The 23,602-nt window shown below is 39.5% G+C and overlaps 1 protein-coding gene across 7 annotated transcripts in view; it reads right to left on the bottom strand.

Annotated features, from left to right (window-relative positions):
- Positions 1-7,541: 7,541 nt before the first annotated feature.
- CCDC150 (coiled-coil domain containing 150) overlaps positions 7,542-23,602 on the bottom strand; it is a 90,887-nt gene continuing 74,826 nt past the window's right edge. For 5 of the 7 annotated variants that reach the window (XM_040228885.1, XM_040228884.1, XM_040228883.1 and 2 more), the window contains 10 exons: positions 22,866-23,035; positions 21,710-21,803; positions 20,503-20,672; positions 19,473-19,599; positions 14,234-14,428; positions 13,729-13,797; positions 13,478-13,639; positions 12,345-12,431; positions 8,443-8,562; positions 7,542-8,145 (listed from right to left, as the gene is read on the bottom strand). In XM_040228885.1, the coding sequence (XP_040084819.1) occupies positions 8,032-8,145; positions 8,443-8,562; positions 12,345-12,431; positions 13,478-13,639; positions 13,729-13,797; positions 14,234-14,428; positions 19,473-19,599; positions 20,503-20,672; positions 21,710-21,803; positions 22,866-23,035 (1,308 nt within the window). In that variant the 3' untranslated portion in view covers positions 7,542-8,031. Of the gene's footprint in view, positions 8,146-8,442; positions 8,563-10,695; positions 10,751-12,344; positions 12,432-13,477; positions 13,640-13,728; positions 13,798-14,233; positions 14,429-19,472; positions 19,600-20,502; positions 20,673-21,709; positions 21,804-22,865; positions 23,036-23,602 lie in introns of all 7 variants that reach the window. The other 2 variants (XR_005719042.1, XM_040228889.1) reach the window with 2 other exon arrangements.

Consider the following 23,602-nt stretch of genomic DNA (forward strand, 5'->3'; position numbering starts at 1 on the left):
GTGTTCCCCATCCTGAACCCCCCCCCCCCACCTCCCTCCCCACCCCATCCCTCTGGGATGGGACAGTGCACCAGCCGTGAGCACCCTGTCTCATGCATCACACCTCAATGGGCGATCTGTTTCACATATGATATTATACATGTTTCAATGCTATTCTCTCAAATCATCCCACCCTCTCCCTCTCCCACAGAGTTCAAGAGACTACTCTATACATCTGTGTCTCTTTTGCTGTTTCACATATAGGGTTATTGTTACCATCTTTCTAAATTCCATATATATGCATTATTATACTGTACTGGTGTTTTTCTTTCTGGCTTACTTCACTCTGTATAATAGGCTCCAGTTTCATACACCTCATTAGAACTGATTCAGATGTATTCTTTTTAATGGCTGAGTAATATTCCATTGTGTATATGTACCACAGCTTTCTTATCCATTCATCTGCTGATGGACATCTAGGTTGCTTCCATGTCCTGGCTATTATAAACAGTGCTGCAATGAACACTAGGGTACACGTGTCTATTTCAACTCTGGTTTCTTCAGTGTGTATGCCCAGCAGTGGGATTGCTGGGTCATATGGCAGTTCTATTTACAGTTTTTTAAGGAATCGCCACACTGTTCTCCATAGTGGCTGTACTAGTTTGCATTCCCACCAACAGTGTAAGAGGATTCTCTTTTCTTTAAACCCTCTCCAGCATTTATTGTTTGTAGACTTTTGGGTCGCAGACATTCTGACCAGCGTGAGATGTTACCTCATTGTGGTCTTGATTTGCATTTCTCTGATAATGAGTGATGTTGAGCATCTTTTCATGTGTTTGTTAACCATCTGTATGTCTTCTTTGGAGAAATGTCTGTTTAGTTCTTTGGCCCATTTTTTAATTGGTCATTTATTTTTCTGGAATTGAGCTGCAGGAGTTGCTTGTATATTATTGAGATTAATTCTTTGTCAGTTGCTTCATTTGCTATTATTTTCTCCCATTCTGAAGACTGTCTTTTCACCTTGCTTATAGTTTCCTTCATTGTGCAAAAGCTTTTAATTTAATTAGGTCCCATTTGCTTATTTTTGCTTTTGTTTCCATTATTCTGGGAGGTGGGTCATAGAAGATCCTGCTGTGATTTATATCAGCGAGTGTTTTGCCTACATTTTCCTCTAGGAGTTTTATAGTTTCTGGTCTTATGTTTAGATCTTTAATCCATTTTGAGTTTATTTTTGTGTATGGTGTTAGAAAGTATTCTAGTTTCATTCTTTTACAAGTGGTTGACCAGTATTCCTACCACCACTTGTTAAAGAGATTGTCTTTCTCCATTGTATATTCTTGCCTCCTTTGTCAAAGATAAGGTGTCTATAGGTGTGTGGATTTATCTCTGGGCTTTCTATTTTGTTCCATTGATCTATATTTCTGTCTTTGTGCCAGTACCATACTGTCTTGATGACTGTAGCTTTGTAGTATAGCCTGAAGACAGGCAGGTTGATTCCTCCAGTTCCATTCTTCTTTCTCAAGATTGCTTTGGCTATTCAAGGTTTTTGTATTTCCATACAAATCGTGAAATTATTTGTTCTAGCTCTGTGAAAAATACCGTTGGTAGCTTGATAGGGATTGCATTGAATTTATAGATTGCTTTGGGTAGTATACTCATTTTTACTATATTGATTCTTCCGATCCATGAACATGGTATATTTCTCCATGTATTAGTGTCCTCTTTGATTTCTTTCATCAGTGTTTTATAGTTTTCTATATATAGGTCTTTAGTTTCTTTAGGTAGATATATTCCTAAGTATTTTATTCTTTTCATTGCAATGGTGAATGGAATTGTTTCCTTAATTTCTCTGTTTTCTTATTGTTAGTGCATAGGAATGCAAGGGATTTCTGTGTGTTGATTTTATATCCTGCAACTTTGCTTTATTCATTGATTAGCTCTAGTAATTTTCTGGTGGGGTCTTTAGGGTTTTCTATGTAGAGGATCATGTCATCTGCAAACAGTGAGAGTTTTACTTCTTCTTTTCCAGTCTGGATTCCTTTTATTTCTTTTTCTTCTCTGATTGCTGTGGCTAAAACTTCCAAAACTATGTTAAATAGTAGCGGTGAAAGTGGGCACCCTTGTCTTGTTCCTGACTTTAGGGGAACTGCTTTCAATTTTTCACCATTGAGAATAATGTTTGCTGTGGGTTTGTCATATATAGCTTTTATTATGTTGAGGTATGTTCCTTCCTTTCACGCTTTCTGGAGAGTTTTTATCATAAATGGATGTTGAATTTTGTCAAAGGCTTTCTCTGCTTCTACTGAGATAATCATATGGTTTTTATCTTTCAGTTTGTTAATGTGGTGTATTATACTGATTGATTTGCAGATATTAAAGAGTCCTTGCATCCCTGGGATAAAGGCCACTTGGCCATGATGTATGATCTTTTTAATATGTTGTTGGATTCTGTTTGCTAGAAATTTCTTAAGGATTTTTGCATCTATGTTCACCAGTGATATTTGCCTGTTTTCTATTTTTGTGGCAACTTTGTTTGGTTTTGGTATTAGGGTGATGGTGGCCTCACAGAATGAGTTTGGAAGTTTATCTTCCTCTGCAACTTTCTGGAAGAGTTTGAGCAGGAGCTAATACCTGTTAGCTCTTCTCTAAATTTTTGGTAGAATTCAGCTCTGAAGCCGTCTGGTCCTGGGCTTTTGTTTGCTGGAAGATTTCTGATTATAGTTTCAATTTCCATGCTTGTGATGGGTTTGTTAAGATTTTCTATTTCTTCCTGGTTCAGTTTTGGAAAGTTACACTTTTCTAAGAATTTGTCCATTTCTTCCAAGTTGTCCATTTTATTGGCATATAATTGCTGATAGTAGTCTCTTATGATCCTTTGTATTTCTGTATTGTCTGTTGTAATTTCTCCATTTTCATTTCTAATTTTGTGGATTTGATTCTTCTCCCTTTGTTTCTTGATGAATCTGGCTAATGGTTTGTCAATTTTATTTATCCTTTCAAAGAACCAGCTTTTGGCTTTGTTGATTTTTGCTATGGTCTCTTTTGTTTGTTTTGCATTTATTTCTGCCCTAATTTTTAAGATTTCTTTTCTTCTATTAACCCTGGGGTTCTTCATTTCTTCTTTTTCTAGTTGCTTTAGGTACAGAGTTAGGTTATTTATTTGACTTTTTTCTTGTTTCTTGAGGTAAGCCTGTATTGCTATGAACATTTGCCTTAGCACTGCTTTTACAGTGTCCCATAGGTTTTGGGTTGTTGTGTTTTCATTTTCATTCACTTCTATGCATATTTTGATTTTTTGGTTTGTTGGTCATTCAGAAGTGTGTTATTTAGCCTCCATGTGTTGGAATTTTTAATAGTTTTTTTCTTCTTCTGTAATTGACATCTAATCTTACTGCATTGTGTTCAGCAAAGATGCTTGGAATGATTTCAATTTTTTTGAATTTACCAAGGTTAGATTTATGGCCCAGGATGTGATCTATCCTGGAGAAGGTTCTGTGTGTAGTTGAGAATTTTCAGAAGTATTTTGGGGTAGGCCCCATGGCACAAGTACAGGAGGTTTTGTCTTCCCTTTTTTAATAGGCTGAAATATAGGCTCAAATATAAACTAGGGAATTTGTTATAGTAAGAAAAATTAATGTGAAACTATTTTTAGAAAATATGTGATCAGATATTTTTAGAGAGCATTACAAAATAAACAAGGTAAACAAGGTAAAGTAAACAAAGGAAAGGAAAGCCACTCAGTCGTGTCCGACTCTTTGCAACCCCATGGACTGTAGCCTACCAGGCTTCTCAGTCCATGGGATTTTCCAGGCAAGTGTACTGGAGTGGGTTGCCATTTAAAATTGACCCCTGAGTAAAAACTAAACAAAAATTTTTAAGAATTGGAAGCCTATACATAAAGAAACCAGGAGACAGAGAGTGCAAGTGAAAGGGGCACTGAAATAACAATTGTCCAATACTAGCTAAGAACCTGAAAGACAATCCAAAATCTGTCTAATCATGGCTGCTCTGAGGGAGACATGAATCTCCACAATAGTTCCTCATCCTTCCTCTAAATTCCCAAGTGGAATAATATAACGTTCTTAGGTATTAGTGTTATCTACACTTAATGGTGACTCAGATGGTAAAGAATCTGCCCGCAGTGCAGGAAACGCAGATTCAATCCTAGGGTCGGGAAGATCTCCTGGAGAAGAGAATGGCCACCCACCACTCCAGTTTTCCTGTCTGGAGAATTCCATGGACAGAGGAGCCTTGGGGCTACAGTCCATGGGGTCAAAAAGAGTTGGACACAACTAAGTGACTAACACTTTCACTTCACAATCCCATCACTTTGGAACATCAGATCTTCGGACCAAAGTGTTGAAGTTGTGTAAAAAGCAAAAAGAACAGCAAATTAACTTGCAGTGAGAGTGAGAGAGGAATTTTGTCTTAATGTAAAAATGACTGACATAAAAAGATGATGAATTTGAAAATGTTATTATAGAAGCTTGAGAAGAAATAAACTTAATTTGGTCTACTGGAGCCACTCTTGAAAATGGGAATTTATAACAATTCTAAGTCTCCACTCACATCTGATATTTTGGGATCACTCTTGGAGAAATATTATTTTATTTTTTTGTGACACCTACAGATTTAACAGGCAGGATCTATTTCCAGAGAAAATATACTGCAGTACGGTCATAGTTGATGTGACATTAGAATATCTGCACTAAAGAAATGACTCAAGAAATTACCAAAGATACTTACATGTGGAATCCAAAAGGTCAAACTCACAGAAACAGGGATTAGAAAATGTGATTTCCAGGTTTTGGGAGGTAGGGGAAAATAGGGTGCAGTTGGGAACAGGGTACAAACTTTCAGTTATAAGATGAATAATGTATACCATGATGATTGTGGTTGATAATAGGGTATTATATAACTAAAATTTACTAATGGAGTAGAAATTAAATGCTGTCACTAGATATTTTGTAAAGGTGTGAGGTGATGGATGTGTTAATTAGATGAGAACAATCAGTGTTTATCAAGTTATTACAATGTATACTTTAAATTTCTTACAACTTGTCAGTTATACCTCAATGAAAGTCGCTCAGTAGTGTCCGACTCTGCAACCCCATGGACTGTAGCTTGCCAGGCTCCTCGGTCCGTGGAATTCCTCAGGCAAGAATACTGGTGTGGATAGCCATTCCCTGCTCCAGGGGATCTTCCCAACCCAGGGATTGAACTCAGGTCAATAAAGCTAACCAAAAAATTGCCTTTTCTTTTGGCTATGGTCACAGAATACCCAAGGGTAAAAGACTTCATAGGCTAAAGTTCATTACAGAGTTCAGATGAACTCTTACTGGATTTTCATAGTTCTCTTTTCATAGTAACATGGAAAGGTTAGGCTGGGCTCTTGGGGTGTTAACAACATGGCATTGCCTGTCTCTAAATCAGCAGTAGCCATGGCTTAGTCTCCTTGCTTCAGAACAATTACAGTCCATCTCAGTCCACTGATTCCTAAAATAGCGATGTTCCCTCTTGCCATCTCCTGTTTGACCACTTCTAATTGACCATCCATGGACCTAACATTCCAGGTTCCTATGCAATATTGTTCTTTACTGCATCAGACTTTCACCACCAGACACATCTGCAACACTGGGCGTTGTTTCCACGTTGGCTCAGCCTCTTCATTGCTTCTGGAGCGATTTCTCCACTCTTCTCCAGTAGCATATTGGATCTCTTCTGACCTTTTCGTACTGCTCATGGGGTTCTCAAGGCAACAATGCTGAAGTGGTTTGTATTAGTTTGGGGTCAATTTGATTTTCACATTATGGGTCCTATTTTCCTGCTTCTTTGCATGTCTGATAATTTTGGATGCCAGAAATCATGATTTTAGCTTGATGTGTATATTTTTGTATTCTAAATATTCTTAAGCTCTGTTTTGAAATGCAGCTACTTGGATGTGGGTCGTTTGGGGTCATGGTGTTAAGTTAGGAGCACCAGCACTGTTGACTCTAGGGCTCACTAGTCCCTACTACTGAGGCGAGACCCTGTTGTAGATGCTACCCAAAGCTTGTAAACCATAAGATGTCTGATTCTGGCTGGTGGGAACCGGTACTGTGTGTGTGTGTGCTGGGCATTGTCACTTATAGCCCTTTTGGTGGCCCTGTCTCCAGCCTTAGACAGAGTCTCTCTCAGGCATGTGCTGACCAGTAGTCAGTTGAATACTCAGTGGGGGCCTTTAGGACATCTCTCAGATTCCCCTCTGTGCAGCTCTCTCCTATCTCATACTCTGTCCTGGAACCCTAGCAGCCAGTGTCTTCCCTGGACTTTGTGTTCTCATTCTTTAACTCAGGGACCCGCCCTGATTTCACCTTCTAGGCTGTAAGCTGAGGCAACAGAAGAGCTCACTTCACTTGTTTCTTTTCTCTCAAAGTATCACAGGGCTTTGTTGCATGACGTTCAGTGTCTTAAAAATCAGTATCATATTTTTGTCTGGTTTTTGGTTATTTCACATGAAAGTAGAGGGTCATAATAGAAGGTAGTATGTATGATATACACTCTTAAAGTACTATAGAAATGCTTTAAAAATAGCACAGAAATACTTTAACAAAATCATCATACTAAATAGGCAGTTTTAACTATAAACTTGACTAGAAATGATCACCAATCTAATTCTTCTCTCTTGTTCTGGATGAGGATGTTAGTATTCTTGGCAAGTAATCATAACACTCAGGGACAATATATTTACAGCCCATTAAGGGTGATCATCCTTGTGCAGTAATTGGGACCTTATTCCTATGCAGAATTCAGGACCATGGTTTTCAGTGCCATCCCAGGACCAAGGTTAATTGTTCTGTGGGGCTCCTAGGCTGTTTTAAGATTCCGACTCCCCAATACTGTCAAATTGACTAGTGTTCAACTCTTTGTGATCCCATGGACTTGTAGCCTGCCAGGTTCCTTTGTCCATGGAATTCTTCAGGCAAGAATACTGGAGTGGGTAGCCATTCCCTTCTCCAGGGGATCTCCCAGGGATTGAACCCTGGTCTCCTGCATTGCAGGGAGATACAATGTCAACCCATTTAAGCTTCTGAAAGTCTTCCAGTGCTTGAACTCCATGCTTCCTCAAAATCCTATATAAGATAAGAGGCTGGCTCTGATCAGGGAGGACTCTGTTTGACCAACATAGCTCTTCCCTACCATAGTAAAACAAATCCAGCAGTAAATTCAGCTGCATTTTTTTTTTTTTTAATATATCAGCTATGGAGTGGTAGGCTCATCAACCTGTGAGTTTTATATTTGATATTCTCTCCAGTTTCATAATTGGTCACTTGATTTATTATGATTTCTTATTTATTACCAGCAGCTATCATTACTTGAACATCAATTAAGCGAGGCATTATGCCAGCTAGTTACATATTTTAGGTCTGGATTAACTAATCCACTACTCTATCTGAAATGAAAAGGTAAAGCTGAATTTATTGCTTACTGTATGGTAAGAGAGAGCTTGGCATAATCTCATGGAGCAGAATTCAGTAACTCTGTAAATGTTGAAGGAAGCTGCAAATACAATCTCGGAGATATCTTATATAAAAAGAGACATGGTTTTATTAAGGGTGTGCTAGTAATTACCTCACATAGAAAAATATATGTTTACTAGACAGTGGGAAAGTTTTTACCTTTTTCCAGGTTACTGTATTTCCAGGGATTATCTACTAGATGTTAGCCTAGAACATTTCACTGAAAGTCTATCATCCATACCCCATTAAATGCTTTTTGATGAAATTTACTTAGGAAAAACAGCCAAGTATCATGCAACAACATCTCCTATCATAAAACACATGAATATAAATTTATTGGGTGGAAAATAGGGAAAGGGACAAAAAAGATGGGATGGTTCTGAATTGATATTGAAGAATTCATAAAAGGATAAACTTAGGTCCAAAATCCTCAGCCCACATCAAAGACTTCATGTTCTGATGATTGTGGAAACAGGCAAGCCCTAGTTGCTGGACTCAGGCAATCAGGGTGATGAAGCTGTTCTAAGTTGAAGAAGCTGCTCTGTCAAGGACATCACTTTCTCTCTCGTTCAGAGTGGCACTTCTTGGGCACAAGTCTATTTCGTTTATTCTCCCATCGATGCAGAGCAGACTGGTTTGACATGCTGTTGTGCCTTTTATCTTGGTCCTGTTGGAAAGAACACATACCCCAAACTGTTCAAAACAACTGCAGAGCTGAGGACCTATATTGTCTTTATGAAGATCTTTTTTTTTTTTTTTTCATAAATATAGGTGGTTCTAATCTAGACAGCATGGTAGAAGTAGAACTTTTAAGAAAGAAATTCAGTTCACTGGTTTTCTAAGCAGTACTGTAAAGAAATCTACAAATTAGTGGAGTGAGTAGCTGGATGAAGAGATAACTTGTGTAATTAGAAATCTGAGAAGGAACAAATCCAGAATTGCTTAAGACAGTTAAATATTCTACCTCTTCCTGCCACTTGTCTTCCCGGGGAAGCCTCTGCAACCGGTTTTTGGTCAGCTCAAGTTGTAGACCATCAAATCTGCACTTAAACCAGCGGTGAGCTTCTTCTAGGTTAGCTGTTATCTGAATGTACAAATGTTATTAAAAATTACAATAAAGAAACAATTGTAAGTTTTTTTGTGTGCTACTTTGACTCTTTTTACACTGTATAATGTAAAAGCTTTATTTCTCCCCACAATTAGCAAGTGGGTTTCACATTAGTGTGAAAGTTTTCTTACTATAGCCAGTTTGAGAGACTTTTTACTATTAAAGACTCACATTCTGACTGCATGGTCTTTGCCACCTATTTGCATGTATACATCCTCCTATAGATGAGAGAATAATTTTTGAATGTGAAGTTAAAGAATGCGTGCAGCCCTGCATTAATAAAATATTGTTAATATTTTCTGGATGTGAAGTGAGGTGAGAGAGGACTCAAGTTAAGGCAGGCATGAAAGTGTCAGATGGCACTGAAAATTAACGTGGTGGTGTGAACCACATTCGGAATTTGAGTTCTGTTCTTTAAGACTAAATACTTCTCCAGAGTCCCTAAACTATAAAGATTAGATTTTTTCTGCTGTGTTTTATGAAATAAAATACATTAGCAAGAACACTGGAGTAGCTTAGAGTAAATTGTACTCTTTATTTCCTTTATCAAAATATTTTTAGCCCTTAAGCACAAACTTCCAAATTATCTTTGTTAGACTTGAAAACAGTCCCTCTAATAGTCTGCCTTTGAAGATGATCTGGAATCAGTTTCATTTACTTGACAAATATCTGACTGCCTATATGTGCTTGGCACTCCACTAAGTATTTGGGATATTCTAATATTTTGAACATGGAGCCAACAGGCTTTTATATAAAGGCTGCTTCAAAATGGCTCTACAACATATCCTCTAGAATAAAAAGTAAAATGACTAACTTCCCTCTCTTGATTATTTATGTTTCATGGACAGCATTTTCATGTTTTGACTCAGTTCTCAGAGAGTAGTATATTTCTCTCTTGCTTGAGAAGGCAAATTTGAGAGCAGAGGCTTCATCTGGCTTGTTCACCCTCTAATCTCCAGCACCTAGCAGAGCCATGTAACAGGTCCTCAAATCTGTGCTGTAATGTACCTGTCTCATATTAACTAGGGCACAGTTTGGGTACAAGTGTGAGATAAGAAAACAGAGCTCCCCTTGTCTTTAATTCTTAGAAAGCCACAAAGCTAAGTGTTTTCCAGTCTGTGCATCCTGATGGTAGACACCTCTCCCACCCAAACGAAACCCCACTTTTCTCCGGCACTCTATCAGAAGTGGAGGGAATGATACTTGTAATGGCATCATACATTATATTTCCTCTTGTATGGTGAATGAGAAGGGAGCTAACATACATTCAAACTTACTCTGAGCCATCTATCAGAGTAACAGTGGTAGGTAACAACTTCCTACTACAGATGTGGTAACTGATGAGTTAAACAATGTAAATGTAACTTTACTTAGGCATAGTAAGTGTCACAGTTGGCAAACTCACAACAGGAGTCCATAATCCGTTTAATAAACCATTCTGAAAGTCATACTGTCATGTAATTTAATGGCTATAAAAGGGACAAGCTGGCAGCAATGTCACTGTGCTACCTTTACCCAAAGAATCTCTTCCCTTATCTGGATAATGAGGGGTAGTCGTGGTAGACTAATAATTTCGGAGATCTTTTCCAGTTCTAAAAAATGTAGGATTTTACAAATAGCTCCTAAAAATCAACAACAAAAAACCCAACTAAAAAGTGTGTTTTTTGTATAATATCATGTAAGAATCGAATTGCCAGTCTATGTCCGATGCAGGATATGGCACACTTAGGGCTGGTACGCGGGGATGACCCAGAGAGATGTTGTGGGGAGGGGGGGCGGAGCGGCGTTCAGGATTGGGAACGCATGTACACCCGTGGTGGATTCATGTCAATGTATGGCAAAACCAATACAGAATTGTAAAGTAAAATAAAAAATAAATAAATTTTTTTAAAAAAGTGTGTTTTTGTTTTGTAAATAGACATTTCTATAAAGAAGACATACAGATGGCCAGTAGGCACATGAAAAGATGCACAATATTGCTAATTATTAGAGAAATGCAAATCAAAACTACAAGAAGATACTACGTCACACTGGTCAGAATGGCCATCATTAAAAAGTCTATAAATAAGAAATCCTGGTGAGGGTGTGGAGAAAAGGGAACCCACTTACACTGTTCGTGGGAACGCACACTGGTGCAGCCACTACGGGAACAGTATGCAGGATCCTGAAAAAATCAGAGTTACCACATGATCCAGCAATCCTACTCCTGGGCACACACCTGGACAAAACGATAATCCCAAAGGACACATGCACCCCTACGGTCATAGCAGCACTATGCACAAGAGCCAAGACGTGGAAACAACCTAAACGTCCATCGATAGCCGAACAGATAAAGAAGATACGGTCCATATACACAATGGAGTATTACTCATCCATAAGAAAGAATGAAATAATGCCATTGGCAGCAACACAGACAGACCCAGAGATTATCATACCAAGCAAAGTAAGTCAGAAAGAAAAAAACACCGTATGATAGCACTTATATATGAAATCTAAAATATGACAGAAATGAACGATCTATGAAACAGACTCACAGACATAGAGAACAAATTTGTGGTTACCAAGGGGGAAGGAAGTCAGGGAGGGAAGGATTCAGAGTTTGGGATTAGCAGATACAAACTAGTATACATAGGATGGATAAACAACAGGGTCCTACTGTATAGCACAGAGAACTAAAGTCAATATTCTGTGATAAATCACAATGAAAAAGAATATATGTATAACAGAAGCACTCTGCTACATAGAAATTAACACAATGTTATAAATCAGCTATATTTTAATAAAATTTTTTTAAATTATGATTTTAAGTACCTTCAAAAAGGCCTATTTAAAAGAAATCAAATTCACAAATTAATAAGGTCTACTTTATATTTCTAGTTATTGGTGGTAAGTGTTTCTACTTTTATTCAGTTCAGTTCAGTTCAGTTCAGTCACTCAGTCGTGTCCGACTCTTTGCGACCCCATGAATCGCAGCACACCAGGACTCCCTGTCCATCACCAACTCCCGGAGTTCACCCAAACTCATGTGCATCGAGTTGGTGATGCCATCCAGCCATCTCATCCTCTGTTGTCCCCTTCTCCTCCTGCCCCCAATCCCTCCCAGCATCAGAGTCTTTTCCAGTGACTCAACTCTTCGCATGAGGTGGCCAAAGTACTCAAGTTTCAGCCTCAGCATCAGTCTTGCCAATGAACACCCAGGATTGGTCTCCTTTAGGATGGACTGGTTGGCTCACCAAAGTACTGAAGTTTCAGCCTCAGCATCAGTCTTGCCAATGAACACCCAGGATTGGTCTCCTTTAGGATGGACTGGTTGGCTCTCCTTGCAGTCCAAGGGACTCGCAAGAGTCTTCTCCAACACCACAGTTCAAAAGCATCAATTCTTCATCGCTCAGCTTTCTTCACAGTCCAACTCTCACATCCATACATGACCATAGCCTTGACTAGACGGACCTTTGTTGGCAAAGTAATATCTCTGCTTTTGTGTCAAACAATAATTACTAAAATCCAAACACATGCTGGTCTTCCCTTATATCTAGTGGTAGGGACTTGGACTATCAAGTTAATATCAGTATTTCAGTATCCTATGATCGCTCATCAAGACACAGAATCTTAATATAAAACTATTTGCTCTTTATAACATGTCAGAGGCAATAGTGAGTAAGGTATTGGTTCTTACCTTTTGCACTTCTGACAACTGTGTTAATGGAGGATTTTACAGAGACTTTTGTGTTTCAGGGTCATTCATGTGTCTGGCTCACCTGCTCTGATTCCACACTGGCTTCTTTCAGCTTATTCTCCGTTGCCTCTTTACATTTCTTTAGGTGTCTGATAGTTTCTTCCAATTCCTGAAAATGTGATACAAAGATTTTTACCAACTCCCAATGTGCCATATATGGGAGAAAACCCTTCAATATTGTAATAAAAGACAAACCAAATTATGAAAGTATGATGGGATACTTTCAATACCAGGTGCTACCAGACTACAAGCTAAAAACTTGTTTTCAGTTTAATTGACTGTATACACATTTGTACATGATGAAAGATATTGATTTACTGATTCTCCTGAGGAAAGGTGATTAACACTTCTTTCTAGAACTGAGGGAATATTCGTAGCAGACAATCTCTGTTGGAAGGCAAGAGCTTGATGCTCTCCTGAAGTCCCTTTTCAGGAATAAAATATGCTTTTCATTAGGCTGGGGATAGGCAAAAGTCCTGTAATGGCAACAGACAGATAGATCTGAGCTATGGGAAGAACCAAGGAGTCTAAAGTTCCTGAAAGACTATGAAATTCAGAAGTCCTACTCAGTAACTAGTACTCTGCATATGTGAGCCTTCAGTTCAGTTCAGCTCAGTCGCTGAGTCATGTCCCGACTCTTTGCGACCCCATGAATCGCAGCACGCCAAGCCTCCCTGTCCATCACCAACTCCCGGAGTTCACTCAGACTCACGTCCATCCAGTCAGTGATGCCATCCAGCCATCTCATCCTCTGTTGTCCCCTTCTCTTCCTGCCCCCAATCCCTCCCTCAATGAAACTAAGCCATGCCTGCGGGGCAACCCAAGACGGGTGAGTCATGGTGGAGAGTTCTGACAGAGTGGGGTCCACTGGAGAAGGGAATGGCAAACCACTTCAGTATTCTTGCCTTGAGAACCCCATGAACTTAGCTTTTCTTTAAAAATGAGGTTTTTTTTTACATTGAAAATGACAATGAGGTGCCATATTCAAAGCTACAGGCTTCTTCCCAGATATGATTCTGAGGTCTTAGCTAAGATGAACAACTTGGAAATTTGTTTTCTTCTCTAAAGCCTAGAAAAGCAATATGCCCTAATGCTGGGTCCAGCACATGGCACTTGCTGGTCATCTCTGAGAGGCATCCTAGGAAGCCTTTTCACCTGGCACCGATGCTCCAGCTCCTGCCTCAGCTTCCGCTCGGCCTCAAGGCGCAGCTCTTGCTGTTTATTCCGTGATGAGGTATCATACTGGCTCCTGGCCAACAGCTGCATCTCCTTCTGCAGGTTAGTCATTTCAGATACAAATTTCTGGATACTCAGTGACTGTAGGGCACAAACAGGGAGATGGTTGGCGAACCTGCCCAAGTTTGGGATTTTACATGAATGGTAAACAGTGTGTGGACATCATCTACCTGTTCGTAGTTTTTTTTCTGATACTGATCCTTAATTAGCTCCATTTGCCTCAATTCTGTTTCTATTTGCTGAAAGTAAATGTGGAAATAACATAGAAAGATAATCAGTGGAAAAAAGGGCTTGTTTTTTTTGCCTATAGGATGACAGAAAGAATCCCACATGAGACCCAGTTTTATCAGTTCTTGCTGGGATCTTCTTCCATCCAGCCCACTGACCCCAAGAGAGCCAAGTCCTATACAATCACTGCAGGAGAGACAGCTAGGAGCCAGGATGGGACACTGGCAGCTAATGAGCAGCCAAACATTCACACAGAGTATCTTTGCTGGAAAAAAAGAGAGTACCCATTCCCTTCAAGGCAGTCTGCCCACGTCCCAGGTATAGCTATAATTCCCAGAGACCACAGGGCGGTGTTAGAGCTCTGAGACCATCTTCCTCCAACACCACTGCCTGCCTGGGTCCTCATCGATACTAGGAGGTGAGGGGAAACAGGGTTTCTCAGACAACCTTCATCCTCTCTACGTTCTGAGCATTATTCGCCTTGGCGGACAAGTGGAGCTTAATTTGGGCCCTTTGATTCTTTATTTTCTCCTTGCTGCTGTTCAGTAGCTTTTCCAGCTCTGTAACTTTCTGCCGCAGCTCTCGGTTGGTCCGGGACACTTCCACTGATCTGAAGTTGGCTTCATCAAGGGCTTTCTTCATCTGTGGGACACAAAGGGAAAATGAGAACATTTAAACCTTCCATTCACTAAGAGAAGGTTATGTTTAGCTGTGTCCCTATATTTTGTTCTCCTTGGACTATCCTTTTAAAAAGGAGGTTTAAGTAAGGCAGTACCTCAGATATGCAGATGACACCACCCTTATGGCAGAAAGTGAAGAGGAACTAAAAAGCCTCTTGATGAAAGTGAAAGAGGAGAGTGAAAAAGTTGGCTTAAAGCTCAACATTCAGAAAACGAAGATCATGGCATCTGGTCCCATCACTTCATGGGAAATAGATGGGGAAACAGTGCAAACAGTGTCAGACTTTATTTTTTTGGGCTTCAAAATCACTGTAGATGGTGATTGCAGCCATGAAATTAAAAGACGCTTACTCCTTGGAAGAAAAGTTATGACCAACCTAGACAGCATATTCAAAAGCAGAGACATTACTTTGCCAACAAAGGTCCATCTAGTCAAGGCTATGGTTTCTCCTGTGGTCATGTACATGTATCGATTGGATAGTTGGACTGTGAAGAAGGCTGAGCACTGAAGAATTGACGCTTTTGAACTGTGGTGTTGGAGAAGACTCTTGAGAGTCCCTTGGACTGCAAGGAGATCCAAACAGTCCATTCTGAAGGAGATCAGCCCTGGGATTTCTTTGGAAGGAATGATGCTAAAGCTGAAACTCCAATACTTTGGCCACCTCATGCGAAGAGTTGACTCATTGGAAAAGACTCTGATGCTGGGAGGGATTGGGGGCAGGAGGAGAAGGGGTCGACAGAGGATGAGATGGCTGGATGGTATCACTGACTCGATGGACGTGAGTCTGAGTGAACTCCGGGAGTTGGTGATGGACAGGGAGTCCTGGTGTGCTGCGATTCATGGGGTTGCAAAGAGTCGGACACGACTGAGCGACTGAACTGAACTGAAGAGATCTGTGGAGAAATACTCTCAGTAATTTAACACTAAAAAACACAATCTTTCTTAGAACACATAAACAACATAACTATATGTTCATCATATATTAAGAGCATGGCTTTTGTATCAGACACTTTAAATCTCAACTTCACCAGTCACTAGTCAAGTAATTTCAGATAATATCCTTAAACCTTGGGTTCATCGCTGGAGAACTGTGTGAATAGACTACCTCATAGGAGTCATGTAACAGTAAAACAAGGTAGAAAAAGAATATAGAGCCTGACACACACTAATTGCTCAGTGATTATTATTACCATGCTTTAAAGCTTTTTTTTTTTTAAGATAAGCTCATCTCTGTCACTTGCAATGTCATGTTTGGAGAAGTGAAGTAAATTATATTGTAGCTTCTGTAATGGATTTCCTTGGTAGTTCAGCTGGTAAAGAATCTGCCTGCAATGTGGGAGACCTGGATTTGATCCCTGGGTTGGGAAGATCCCCTGGAGGACGGCATGGCAACCCACCCCAGCATTCTTGCCTGGAGAATCCCCATGGACAGAGGAGCCTGGTGGGCTGCAGTCCCTGGGGCAACAAAGAGCAGGACATGACTGCGTGACTAAGCACACATGTAAATACCTATCAGCTACTATTACATGCATTTATTTTTAATTGAAATATAAATATTTTATATTATTGCCTTTCTATTGAGGTTTAGTTGATTTATAATATTTTTAGGTATATGAGTGGTTAAAATATAGATTATACTCCAGTTATAATTTTTTTAGATTATACTTCAGCTATATTCCATGTGCTGTATAATATACCCTTATAGCTTATTTATTTTACATAATAATTTGTACTTACTGCTTTTAGAAATTTTAGGAAACTTGTCTTATGGTAAAATAACAGTGATTATTAATAAAAAAAAAATACAACAGGCCCCAAACAAAATGACCTATGCTAAGCCCTATTGTCACCAAACTTAATTAGTTTGGGCTCTCCCAGAAATGGACTCTCAAACCAGTCAATCAGGAATCATCTGATCAGTATTAGTTGGGTAATCTGCCTGGTAGACACCTGCCATCCACTAAAGGAAGTAAGTTTGCTGTAACCCATCTACTTTTTTGCCTAGTTTCTCTCTCTTGTTCCTGCTCCCTTCAGCCTATAAGAGTCTTCCATTTTGTACAACTCCTCGGAGTGCCTTCTACTGCAATCAATGGCATAATGTCCAATTCAAACAGATTTTTGTTCAAATAAACTCTTAATTTTATTATGCCTCAATTTATCTTTTAACATTACTTAAATCATTTTACAGAGTTCCTCTCCTCCTCTTGGATCCCTGAATTTTTAGTAAGAAGCACCTAAAAGGTATCACTTGATTTTTAGGAAGAGGAGGCAGCTGAGAAGGGAGAAGATAGGAAGGTGGCATTCTCTACGGCTGGTAAGTGTTTAACATGTCAAAGGAAGAACCAAAATAATGTTACCTTTTCTCTTTATACTAGCTCATTCCTTCAGCTCCTGAATTCACACTACAGTGTTAATCTTTTATCACTCAACCAAATTTCTGTTACACATTCCACCATTACCTCAATCACAGCTTTGTCAAAACTGGGTAAGCCTGAAAAACTATCACTTACTTTGTACTTATGTTCAGTTCAGTTCAGTCGCTCAGTCGTGTCTCTTTGCGACCCCATGAATCACAGCACACCAGGCCTCCCTGTCCATCACCTACTCCCAGAGTTCACCCAAACTCATGTTCATTGAATCGGTGATGCCATCCAGCCATCTCATTCTCTGTTGTCCCCTTCTCCTCCTGCCCCCGACCCCTCCCAGCATCAGAGTCTTTTCCAATGAGTCAACTCTTCGCATGAGGTGGCCAAAGTATTGGAGTTTCAGCTTTAGCATCATTCCTTCCAAAGAACACCCAGGACTCATCTCCTTCAGAATGGACTGGCTGGATCTCCTTGCAGTCCAAGGGACTCTCAAGAGTCTTCTCCAACACCACAGTTCAAAAGCATCAATTCTTCGGCGCTCAGCTTTCTTCACAGTCCAACTCTCACATCCATACATGACTACTGGAAAAACCATAGCCTTGACTAGATGGACCTTTGTTGGCAAAGTAACGTCTCTGCTTTTGAATATGCTGTCTAGGTTGGTCATAACTTTCCTTCCAAGGAGTAAGTGTCTTTTAATTTCATGGTTGCAGTCACCATCTGCAGTGATTTTGGAGCCCCCAAAAATAAAGTCTGACACTGTTTCCCCATCTATTTTCCATGAAGTGATTGGAGCAGATGCCATGATCTTAGTAATTACTTTTCATATATTTTCCAATTTAATCCTCTAAACCACCTTGGAAAGTAGTTGTGATGATTTCCATTTTATGATCAAGGAAACAGACTCAAAAGTTCAGTCGTCTGCACAGATAGTAAATTACCACATTGCTTTCAAGAGGCAGAGCTGAGGCACTTAAAACAGTGCACCCTGATGCCACCTCTGTGGCTAACTGCTTAAGACAGCACACTCATACTACCGTTCTTTGGTCTCCTGCACAAGTTCACGATCTTCACTGATTCTTGTTAAAAGGGTTTAAGTATTCTGAACAACTATCTCTGATTAAAGGTATCTTTAATTTCAGTGTCCATTTTTGTTTCCCACAGAAATTTTTTATTATAATATTTATACAGTGCTTTTGCAATTTACAAAGTACCATATAAAAAGCTGAATCTGATTTTTGTGACTGCTCCTTGTAAACTGCAAAGCAATGCACTCAATCTGGCAAAATACAGACCAGCCACTCCAGCTAAGTCTTGGAATTATTTTAATTACTCCCTCCCCTTTACTTATGATACATTTTGTGTATGTTTGATTTTTCTATTAAAAATGGCTTTTTAATTTAATTCTTCTCTACTTTCAACAGAACCACTTTTCTTGGCCCTAATCATCCGAAGTCTGAAGTAACTGCTCTAGTTCCCATGAGCCTCCATGTTTCCGGTTTATCTTCATTATTACTTACTTTCCACTGCCAACAGACTAACCTACTTAAAACTGTGCTTACATCCTTCTCAGAAACCTACAGTGCTTTACTTTTACCTAACAGTTTCCAGCCAATATTCTGGTAATTAAGACCATCTAACCAGCTGGTTTCCTCTAAGCTAGCCCTTCTTTCTGGAGAAGGCAATGGCACCCCACTCCAGTACTCTTGCCTGGAAAATCCCATGGACAGAGGAGCCTGGTAGGCTGCAGTCCATGGGGTTGCTAAGAGTCGGACACGACTGAGCGACTTCACTTTGACTTTTCACTTTATGCATTGGAGAAGGAGATGGCAACCCACTCCAGTATTCTTGCCGGGAGAATCCCAGAGACGGGAGAGCCTGGTGGGCTGCCTTCTATGGGGTCGCACAGAGTCGGATACGACTGAAGCGACTTAGCAGCAGCAGCAGCAGCAGCAGCAGCAGCCCGTCTTTCTCAGAAATTTCCTAGTCTCTGCTTTAATCAAGACAGGCAAATGCTTTTCCTTTGCTCACATATCCTGTTCGTTTTTCATTTGGTTATCCTCTTACATAGCGTGTCCTATCCCTGCAAGCTCTGCCAGTCTCAGTCCTGTACTTTGGTCAAGCTTCCCTCCTCCTCCTATCACCCAGCCAGCCTAAAACAAACTTTCTCTTACTCTGCATTCATTTAAAATTGCACATAGGTTCTAAATATCAGAGAGTCTTCTGACATCTTCCCTACTTGTCTCATGTAACAGTGGAGGTGACAAATAAGGGGTCATTTAGTATAGACCACGTCCTCTACTGTTTTTAGATAGGCCGCTCAGAAGAAGGTAGGTGCATGATGGATGCTAGTGAAGTGGACTGAGGAGATAGGTGACTTGCTACCTGTCTAGCAGATGGCAATCTCCTCCTTTCTCTTTACCACTCAGGTTACTATTCTCCAAGGGGAAGACTACCATCAAGGCATTCCTTCACTGGGCAGGTAACTGTATATCAAACAGCTTAGAGCTGCATCTCACTTGCTGGTGAAAGGAGAATTAGAAGAGCTAAAGAACAACTGCAGCCATTCTCAGGAATCCTCTAGCTGGCAGCCACCTAGAGGATGGATGTTATGTGTCTTTCGTCGTGTGCCTCCATACCTCAGCCACCTCCCGCTGTGCTGCTTTCTTGGCAGTTTCTCTCTCAATTTGAAATTGCTTTCTTAGAGCATCTATGCGTTCAGCATGCAATTCTGCTTCTATTTTGGATTCTTCACTCATCCGTTCTCTGTTTTGAAAAAGAAAGATGTTAAAGCACCTTTAGAAAGCATCTTAGGCAGTATGATTTACAACTGAGCAGATCAGTCACCATGTAAAATCACTGATCTGGAACTCATTAACAGAAAGAAAAATAAGCATTTACCTACAGCCTTAAAAAACAAAGTCATTAATATAAAGAGATCCACCCTTAAGAGTGAAAACACATATTCTTTTAACCAATACTGAATAGTCCGGAGCCAGCAGCATTTCACCAGAATATACAATTTGTACAGATTACAAACATGAAAAATACCCTCTTAGCTTTAGCTTATATAAACATGCTCTGCTATATCAATATGTTCACTACCTGAAAGCAATAAAGATCTATGGGCATAATATATTTCCCCTGGGTATAAATTTTCATGGGATGTTGTTAATATCGAAATCATATCTGCCTAGATACAGTTTAAGAAAAAAACTCTAGTGGCTTGACTTGAATTAGAAGGATTTAAGCTAACTAACCTCAGGGCAAAATGGAAAACAATTAATGGTCGAGCATCTGCTTAAATGGAATTATCCCACTCCTGGAGGGGTTATTTCCATCCAGGCTTCTGTCATTCCTTTTCCAAATCATGCCTTTCAAGGACACATAAGCTTCTGATAGAAAAGGTTTGCAAAAATGTGTATGTGTCCCTCCCAAATTGGTTTAACCTTCATATACAGAAGATTAACACCAGATGAGGGAAGAGCTAAAGAGGAGCATATCCCAGCCAGCATCCTCTGCTGTTTAGCTATGCCTGTCTCCTTCACGTGGTTCTGCAGGAGGACCAGCTCAAAGTAGGGAAAAAGCTTTAACTGGTTTACGTGAATGAGCCAGACTTACTCTCCCAGAGGCTCTTCCCTAATTTCACCGTGACTATACTGCTCTTACTTAAAGGTTTCCAAATTCTGTCGCTCAAGTTCTTTGCTTTCCAATTTCTCTTGAACTTGGTCCAGCTTTGTTTGTAGGTGATTATTTGTCTGGAGAGCTTGCTCCAGGCTCATAGCCAGTTTCCGGTTGTCTTCTCTAGCTACATCTAGAGCTTTTTGTAGAGGTTCCATCTGAAAGAGAAGATTGTTTTTATCTTATTGTTCTACTGTAAAAGATACTAGAAGTACATAGCACTGTATATTCCCTCTTTAAACTTTGAAACAATAATCATTTGGAACCAGAAACAAAGACTCCAGATGCCTGCGATATGTATGTGAGAACTTATTACAGACAGTGCTTAGCAGACTCTTAGAAGGTGACAGGAAAGGTATGCTCCACTGGTCACTACAGAGTTTTTGAAAACAGAACCAACTTATTTATCCTAATTTCTAAAATTTTAAATTAGTTAAATTCCCCTTTTTGATTCTTTAACCTCACTGCCTACAGAGATAAGAACTGGCAACTGCTCCTTGTATATTTCTCTAGAAAAAGCTTATTCATATGAAATATCCATGTGTATTTTACATGTGTGCATATGTGTAGATACATATTTATATATGTATATACCTATGAACTTATATATCTATGTATATACCTATGGCTTCCCTGGTGGCTGAGGTTAAAGCATCTGCCTCCAATGTGGGAGACCTGGGTTTGATCCCTGGGTCGGGAAGATCCCCTGGAGAAGGAAATGGCAACCCACTCCAGTATTCTTGCCTGGAGAATCCCATGGATGGAGGAGCCTGGTCGGCTACAGTCCACAGGGTCGCAAAGAGTCAAACACGACTGAGCGAGTTCACATTCACATACCTATGAACGCATGTGTTTCCTTATTTAGTAGGACTACCCTACTTCTAACTGAAGTTACGTTATTTTCTAAGCCCTTTAACATTTGCAATCCCTTATGCATTAACACAGGAAAAGAATGTAGACCATATAAGACAAAAAGAATTAGGCATAATTATGGTACTGGTACTGCTAAACGACTCACTGCGAGATTATAAACCAGTTTCCCATTTGGGAATATGTACTGTTCAAAACTCAGACTTGAATGGGAAAGAAATTTACCTGATTATTTTACTCCATTTTTCCAAAACAATGATATCCCAATAAAATAAAAAAATAAAGAAAACACTAACATTATCACCTATAAAAACCTGGCTTCTACCTCACTGTTGTGCTGGGCATCCACGACAAGCATTCTGGCCTGCCACTGGTCCACTTCTGCTTCCAGCTTCTGTACCCGCTGTTGATTTAGAGCCCTAAAGATGGAGAGCACAGAGAAAGTGACCACTTTCTAGAAATGGAAAGAACCACCTAGAAATGATACCACTGGGATGTACAGGGCACTCTTCCAGGAAGCCGAAATGGCATTAGGTCATGGGCTACAGATGCTCAGAATATCTGAGAGCTGGCAGGTGATAAATCTGCAGCCTCAGCATCACAGTAAGAGACTAATTCTCCTGGGGATTAAAAATTTGTCCCATCTCTATGATTCAATTTTGCTTGGTATATTAAACTATCAGTATATGTTAATGACTAAGTTAAAAGCTGGCAATTTTATACTCTCTCTATATATATCACTGCCACAAAAATGTATCACCTCTAGATGGACTGGCTTACTCTTGAGATTTCTGCTTTTTACCTAGAATTTTACGGTGAACAGTAAACTGTTTTTTAATACCATCCCCTTGATTTAAGTTCAGAGGTAACACTGATTCATAACATTAAAAAAAAAAAATTAGCATGATGAAGAATATAAAAGTCACTAATTCTCCCTTAACACAGAGGCAATATGTACCAGTAATACATTATACTTAGAGGCCTTATTAAACTCAAACCGTTTGTTCATTAACCTAAACGGGAAATGTGCATGTAATTTTTGAAACATTCAAAGGAGTTTTCTTATAGCTGAAAGCAGTTCTCAGAATGATTCCTCTAAAATAATTTATTAAATAGTATACTAATAAATGGATAATTAATTCAAAATAAAGTAGATGCCTGGCTTTAATAATCTTGACAATTACTATTCTGTAGACCCAAGGGCAGGTTTAAATGGTGTAGAAAACAGCAAGGACAAGACAGCATTTATCACATGAATTGCTGGAATACATATTCATTTACACCACTACAAAATATGTGAATTTTTGGATATCATTTTTATAATTCCAGATTCTCCCAAATTTGCTAATTCTTTAAATACCATTTTACTACTTTTTTCACAAAGGAAGTAACATAAAGTGACTGTTTCTTGATCACACACTGTTCCTTACTACAACACAGCAGAAAAATACAAGTACAAAGACAAAAATAATCTCTGGTACCTTTCTTTCTTGAGGCCTGCAATCTCTGAATCCCTCCGGCCAAGCTCTATCTGCACTTTTTCCAGAGCACCTTGCATCTTACTGTGAGAAGCCAACACATTCTCCAACATGATTGTCACTTTGCAGTTGTCTTCTTTGGCTTCTGCCAGTTGTCGCTGAAAGTTTCCCACCTAACGGAAGACGAAATAAGACAACGTTTTGATCCGTCTAGTTATTCTTCTGCTGCTGAGCCCTGTGATTGCTAGAAGAGTATCGAAACCAGGTCTGGTACAATGCTAAGAGGATTAAGTGTGTGTGTATATATAAATATATATTTTTTCTTTTTTAACCAAAGCAGTTTTATTTAAATAAACAAGAGAATATAAAATTCTTCTTAAATTCATTTACAAGTCCACAGAAATTTTCCATAGATAGGTGTGAGGTATGCTTCTACTATGTTTTATTTTTAATTGGAGGATAATTGCTTTAAAGTATATTTTATTTTTATTTTGTTTATTAAGTTATTCTGACTTTGAGAAAAAGAAAACTAGACCCAGATCCTATGGCTCCAATGAAAAACTCTGCAGTGCTTCCTGACTATTGTCATATCCCAGCACACACATCAGTATTAACCAGAGACGTAACGACCGACAACTTCTCGGATCTTGAGGTAGTCCCAGGGTGGCCCATACAGGCCCTGCTCAGCTAATCTTATCATGGGCTCAGAAGAAGATAACACCTCCGAAGCCCATCAGAAT

This window comes from Oryx dammah, unplaced genomic scaffold, assembly GCF_014754425.2.
Source record: "Oryx dammah isolate SB20612 unplaced genomic scaffold, SCBI_Odam_1.1 HiC_scaffold_27, whole genome shotgun sequence".
Classification (NCBI taxonomy): Eukaryota; Metazoa; Chordata; class Mammalia; order Artiodactyla; family Bovidae; genus Oryx; species Oryx dammah.